The sequence below is a fragment of the Odontomachus brunneus genome, unplaced genomic scaffold (genome assembly GCF_010583005.1).
Source record: "Odontomachus brunneus isolate Ranch 3 - 2012 unplaced genomic scaffold, Obru_v1 Obru_scaffold_194, whole genome shotgun sequence".
Lineage (NCBI taxonomy): Eukaryota > Metazoa > Arthropoda > Insecta > Hymenoptera > Formicidae > Odontomachus > Odontomachus brunneus.
The window spans coordinates 476193-483235 of NW_022639644.1; the positions used below are offsets into that span (position 1 = coordinate 476193).

The 7043-nt window shown below is 34.1% G+C and overlaps 2 protein-coding genes across 4 annotated transcripts in view; one reads left to right on the forward strand and one right to left on the reverse strand.

Annotated features, from left to right (window-relative positions):
* Positions 1-7043, reverse strand: part of LOC116851842 (nuclear fragile X mental retardation-interacting protein 1) — an 87185-nt gene that overhangs the window by 4436 nt on the left and 75706 nt on the right. The window lies entirely within an intron of this gene.
* LOC116851843 (phosphomevalonate kinase) lies at positions 756-3257 on the forward strand. 2 transcript variants are annotated; one of them, XM_032831681.1, is made up of 5 exons: positions 756-1053; positions 2239-2241; positions 2436-2641; positions 2756-2905; positions 3011-3257. In XM_032831681.1, exons 1-5 carry the CDS (start codon positions 941-943, stop codon positions 3133-3135), a joined length of 597 nt encoding a protein of 198 aa, XP_032687572.1. In that variant the 5' UTR covers positions 756-940; the 3' UTR covers positions 3136-3257. The 2 variants fall into 2 exon arrangements, with proteins under 2 accessions (XP_032687572.1, XP_032687573.1); XM_032831682.1 differs by lacking the exon at positions 2239-2241 and having other exon boundaries at positions 792-1053.

Genomic DNA, 7043 nt, shown 5'->3' on the forward strand with positions numbered 1-7043 from the left:
GTGATAATTCATAACTCTTTATACGAAATACAAACGATACCATACCGAACCTTTGTTTTATTTACCTCCGGTCATTATTTCCGACTAAATACATTGTCCAAAAAAAAACAATTAATTACAAGTAATAGAATGACTCACAAATCTTTTCAATTGCACTTCAAAACTTTTCATACAAAATACAAACAATTTAAAACAATAGTTTTTCAACCGGAGTTTTTTTCCGGTCAAGTATATACAAATCGCTTGATGCTTAAAAATTTTCATGGAAACTTACACAATTTACATATAAAGAAGAACATATACGAACAAACTGAAAGTGAAATATTTCACGTTTTGAGAATTCACCTTTCACGGTTAACGTTCGTCTCATTTATTAAATTTACTCATATTGTATTATTATATCATATTATAACTATAAATTTAAGTTGTATAATGCTTATTAATGTGTTATATATTACATTGTGTATACTGTAATTACATTTTAATTTTAATAATTTATATTACATAAATATTGCTTTCCATATTTTCATTGTTTACTTTTCATGTGAAATAACTTACAGTGAAAAGTGAAAAATGAAAATGAAGTTCACGTAAAAGATTCATGATCGCTACCGTGCAAACAAGAAGAGAGAGAGAAAGAGAAACAATTGTTCTATTCTTTTAAGTTAAAGTGAGAAAAATATATGTTTTCTCACTCTAAGGATGCTATTTCACGTGTCGTACGACAAGCTTCTCGGATACGTTTATTGGTTGGCGAATAAAGTATTTCTAGGATCTCTGTTTGTCAACCAATGAACGTATCCAAAAAGTTTGTCGTACGACACGTGAAATATCAGCTTAATTTATTGTACCAGTTCAGCAGTGCAGCTAAAAAGAACAGACCAAATTTCAAAACGTAAAAAACTCAGTACTGTCAGCACTTTTCAAAAGATAACCAGTGATGCTTCCTTCAACAGTAATCGGAAACTCTTCAACAAAACCGAAAAGAATTTTGTTATTTAGTGGTAAAAGAAAATCTGGAAAGGATTACATTACTGAAATTTTACATAAAAGGTATAAAAATAATATGGTAATTATTCAGTTTAGGCCTCACCTCTGATTACGATGAAAGTAGATTCAATCGATGTGTTTTTGCACGAGAAACAACTTTTTAATCTGACAAAATCGTCGCTCTCTACTGCGAAGCGAGATATTAGCTGACAAAGTTGACCACTATTAAGGTTAGGAAAACTGTCATACTGACAAAAAACAGCGACGTGTATATGCTTCGGGTAATTATACAGTTTACACTCCTCATCTCCGAATTTAACGAAAAAATACTCAATCGACGCGTTTTTTAAAGGCAAACAACTTTTCTATTTGGAGAAATCATTGCTGTCAACTACGAAACGAAATATTAATTGGCAAAGTTGATTATTATTAAGGAAACTGTCACATCGACAAACAGCGACATATATATATGTTCCGTAGCCACATGCACATGCTCTATGTTAATATACATTTGCAATATGCAGTGCGCGAATTTGAAATATACTTGTAGTATTTATGAGTAATAAAACATTATTGAAACATTAGCATTATTAAACTCATATAACATATGATTGCCAAATAAAAAATTATTTTTTAAATTTGTGCACAGTGTGTTTGTTATTGACAAATTGTTGTAAATATATGAAAATTACTTGTCGTTCACACTTTGTTGGCAAAAACATATAATTTAGAAACTTCAACGATTGAAAGCAAATACAAAACAAATCGATGAAAAAAGTTCCATTTCTGTTATTGTTGTCAAGTTGCCATCAAAATATTATTGACACAAAGACAAATCATCAGTTCTTGTCATGTTACCATCATGTTGTTTGCAACCTTCCATACTATTGTTGCTGATCATTTGCTCTTAAATTTTCATTAACTGATTACATGTATTACCACTCATGTTGCTGAATTTGGTAGCACATCGCTTACGATGATGGCAACCAAATATCAACTATTCAGCAAAACATGCAGTGCATTCATTTGCTTGATATGCTAAATCACGCTTAGTTATCTGGGACGATTTTGTCAGATAAAAAGTTGTTTCTCGTACAAAAACGCATCGATTAAACCTACTTTCATTGAAATCGGAGGTGAGGGGCCTAAACTGAATAATTACCAATATTTATATATATATCCTCTATGTGAACATATTGAATAATTCTTATAAGGATTATATAGCAATATTTGAACTATATTTAAAAGGCAGTTACGTATAATATTTAATTTAAACATACAGAATAAAATATTTGAAGAACATACTTCTCTCTCTTTCTCCCTCTCTCTCTCTCTCTCTCTCTCTCTCTCTTCATTTTAATAAATTTAATAAACATCAATTATTTTTTGAATGATACATATTTTTTTATATATTTTTAATCTAAAAATACTTTTTTGAATTTCAGGCTTGGTCTACAAAAAAGTACGATTATACGATTATCAGGACCTATAAAAACTCATTGGGCAAAGTCACTAAATCTTGATCTGGATCAATTATTAGGTAATGGAGCATACAAGGAAGAATATCGTATTAAAATGTGTGAATGGGGAGAAAATATGAGAGCAAAAGACAATGGTTATTTTTGTCGTGCTGCTATCGATATGTATGATGGTATGTCTTGTAGGATATTAATCAAAATATATAAATATCTAAAAAAATATATAAAATAAAATACTTTTAAGATATGAACTTATATAAAAGTATTATCATATACATATATTCTAGTAAGAGATAAATCAGTGTGGATAGTAAGCGATGTTAGAAGAAAAACGGATATTCAGTGGTTTATAGAAAATTATGGAGATATATGTAAAACTATACGTATAGTTTGTTCTGAGGAAGTTAGACAAAAACGTGGTTGGGTTTATACATTAGGTATGACATAGATTAAATAAAATTCTAAAAAATTTATATATAGTGTATATAACATAATAATGTCCAAGAGATTCTCATATTCTTTATATTAAATTTTAATCTCAGGTATAGACGATGCAGAAACAGAATGTGATTTAGATGATGTAAATACTTGGGATGTCTTGTTAGAGAATAATAACGACAATGATATAGAAATTATAATGCAACAGTTGCTACTTCTAGTTGACTAGCAAAAGCTTTGTTAAATGCACATAATATATGACATTCCTCAAGTTTTCCGTTAATTTTTATGTGAAAAATATATTCAGATAGCCAAAAAATTTTTCAATAAAATCATCGATTCACGAGATAATCGACCATATCCTTTAAAGTGAAATATCCTGTATATACAGAGTGTCTCGTAATTGTTACACACCAACTCCATAGGGGCGTACAGCTAAGTGAGAGGATCAGAAAAGTTCTCTTTCATTTAGCGATAACGCGTCTAGTTTGTTAGTAATAACCGCGTAAAGTTTGGCGTTTGTCACACCCATCGTGGCCTATAGACGCTCCGCGGCAAACTGTGTGCGTTGAGGCTAAGCGGTAAAGCGGGTCGCGCTGACCGCCGCGATAGCGTCTTGACGCTGTCGGTGCGTGGCGAGGCGACGATGAACGCACCGTATTACCGCTCAGCTTTGACGCTATCGACGCACACAGCTCGCCACGGAGCGTCTATAGGCTGCAATGGGCGTGACAAACGCCAAACTTTACGCAGTTATTTCTAACAAAGACTAACAACTAGACGCGTTATCGCTAAATGGAAGAGGACTTTTCTGATCTACACGCTTAGCTCTACGTCCCTATGGAGTTGGTGTGTTACAATTTTGAGACACCCTGTATATACATATATATGTATATTTATATACATACATAACAGTAATACGTATATTATACTCATAATATTTTACTGTATTTATTTTTCGTTAATATAATATGTGCGTAAAAAAATATTTGTATATATTTTCAATTATTACTTTCTTGCATCCTTATCTTTCCTTATTATCTCATCCTTCTCCTCAATTTCTGTAATATTGGGAATGTGCATTAATTTTAAAGGATTTTCAAGAGATGGCGTAACTAGTACTATATCGCATCGGACAATATTGTTGCTACCTTCGTGTCAAAGCACCATCATGTGGCTTTAGTTTTCAGTATGGGTGCTTACGATAAGGAGAGTAGAGCGAGTGAGATCTGGATCCTAGAGAATAGTATAATCTCCCATCTATAACTGTAATATTCTATGGTCTGCTCTTGCTCTTGCAATCTCATGAACACAGAAGAAGCAGATTAGGGGCTCGATTCTTGATGGTATGCGAATGAGATACGCATGCGAAAATGTGTAGTTCACGTTATGTATATTGTAGATTTTCGCATGCGTATCTCATTCGTACAACGTCAAGCATCGGGCCCCAGGAGTTCGTCTCACGAACAACAAAGGATAATGTATCATACTTAAAGTGTATTAATATTTTATCTTCTTTATTTAAAGAATTATGTAACATATTATTTCAGTTTATTAATTATTTGAGATTTTCAAACTCTTCTTAAACAAGGACTGAACCTGTATTAATAGTTATTACTTGAAACTTCACTTCAATTTGACTCACGTCAAATGATCAAATTGCAATTATCAAAGATTGCAAAGATTGATTAATTTATTTTAATTGAACCGTATGAAATACGTGACATATTATATATAATCTTGATTCAGTTTAAAAACTCACATCTAAGTATAAATTTAAGATAAATATTAATACACTTTAAGTATGATACATTACCCAAGTAACACGTGTCGTTTAAGAAACGTTTTTGATATATTTTACAAACGATAATAAAACGTTATATACGTTTATAAAACCAATATGTGCTACCAGAGTATCCTTTGTTGTTCGTGAGACGAACTCCTAATCTGTTCCTGTGTTCATGAGACTGCAATAGCAGACCATAGAATATTACAGTTATAGATAGGAGATTATACTATTCTCTCGGATCCAGATCTCACACGCTCTACTCTCATTATCGTAAGCACCCCGGATGTGTCATTTTACAGAAGTGTAAACAACATTGTTTTTTTGAGCATTGAATATGTCGAATTTTGTGCCAACAAAACGCAGTTTGCGAGAAGCTTTGCTTTTCTGCTTTCATTTGAAGAAAAGTGCTGAAAGTCAACGAATGTTGTCGGAAACTTCTGGTGATTATATTCCATCGATTTCAAAACGTGAGTATTGGTTTCAACGCTATAAAAAAGGTGATTTTGACACGGAAGACAAGGAACGTCCAGGCCAGCCGAAAAAGTTTAAAGATGAGGAAGTGGAAGCTTTACTCGATCAAGACCCGAGTCAAACGCAAGAAGAACTTGCAGAATCATTAAATGTTGATCGATCAACGATTTCCAGACGTTTGAAGGCTATTGGAAAGATTCAAAAGCAAGGAAATTGGGTGCCATACGAATTGAAATCGAGGGACGTCGAAAGACGCAAAATGACCTGTGAATTGTTGCTTCAAAGACACAGAAGAAAAAGTGTTTTGCATCGTATCGTGACGGGTGATGAAAAATGGATACGCTACGATAATCCGAAGCGCAAAAAATCATGGTGCAGGCCAGGCAAACCATCAACATCGACGGCAAAGTCGAATATTCATGGCGCCAAGCTCATGCTCTGTATTTGGTGGGATCAGCTGGGTATATTATGAGCTGCTCCAACCCAACGAAACTATCATTGGGGAACGCTACCAACAACAATTGATGCAATTGAGCCGAGTATTGAAGCAAAAACGGCCAGCTTACGCGAAAAGACACGACAAAGTGATTTTCCAGCACAACAACGCTCGGCCACATGTTGCGAAACCGGTCAAGGAAACGTTAAAAGCGCTTAACTGGGATGTCCTATCACACCCGCCGTATTCTCCAGATATTGCTCCTTCCGATTACCACCTATTTCAATCGATGACTCATGGCCTGTTTGAGCAGCGCTTCTATTCTTATGAGGATACCAAAAAATGGGTTAATTCGTGGATAGTCTCAAAAGATGTATCGTTCTTTCGACGTGGAATCCACCTATTACCAGAAAGATGGGAAAAAGTAGTGGCTAGCGATGGACGATATTTTGAATGGTCAATTTGTGGCCATTTTTTCACAATAAAGCCGTATTTTTACAAAAAAATTAATCAAAATTAATGCACACTCCCAATATATGTACCCAGTAAGCAATCGGCGCGCAGACTGACGTCAGACTGGCGACAGGATTTGTCGAATTCGAGCAGGATCTGTCGACAGATCCCTAGACATCTGCGTCCTCATTCTGCCGTCAGACTGTTGACAGGGTCTACGAACAGACTCTGACGACAGACTCTGACGGCAGATTGCGCGCAGAGCCTACCGACAGACTCTGATAGCAGATTGCGTGCAGATCCTGTCGTTTCGTAGGTTCTTCAATTAAATTTGTGGTAGAAAATTCTCTCATAATTTTTCATAATTACTCATAAAATAAGCGCTTTCTCATAAATACTCGTAAAATGTAATGAAAAAAAAAGTTTTTTTATATTATTTTTTCATAATTTTTAAGATTTTCTCTGGTGAGATTCGAACTTGAACCCAAGACATCTTTTGGATAATTGTCCGTCGCCTTAGACGCTACGCCAATTCCTTACTTGATAAAAAGTGCTTTGTATTACCCACTTAAAGTTTAAGGAAGAAAAATCTTAGAGTTTGTTCGCCTTTTAAACTGCAAAATATAGACGAAACCGTTTAGCGTATAAATAATGTAAGAGAGGCCGGCACGATAATTCGAAATTAATTTTCTACTGTATAGAAAATTACTGCAATAAAACAGCAGATAATGACATTTTCCCATCATATTATTAGGTTGTAAACTTAGTTCCTGCGATTTTTTGTTTAAAAAACTCATTTATTTCGACATCAAAAGCAAAAAATACATTAATCGAAATATTTTCCCTCGCTAGCTATACATTTTTCCCATCTTTCGGGCAACGCGTAGATTCCGCGACGATAGAACGATTGGTCTTTTGATGCAATCCATTCGTCGATCCATTTTCGCACATCCTCGTAATTTCTGAAGTGTATATCCACCAAGCCGTG

What these genes read in the sequence shown, in the direction of transcription:
- LOC116851843 (XM_032831681.1), top strand. Translation starts at nt 941, where the DNA reads ATGCTTCCTTCAACAGTAATCGGAAACTCTTCAACAAAACCGAAAAGA. An exon ending in TGCTATCGATATGTATGATG is followed by an intron (nt 2,642 to 2,755) that starts GTATGTCTTGTA and finishes CATATATTCTAG; the next exon opens with TAAGAGATAAATCAGTGTGG. An exon ending in TGGTTGGGTTTATACATTAG is followed by an intron (nt 2,906 to 3,010) that starts GTATGACATAGA and finishes TTTTAATCTCAG; the next exon opens with GTATAGACGATGCAGAAACA.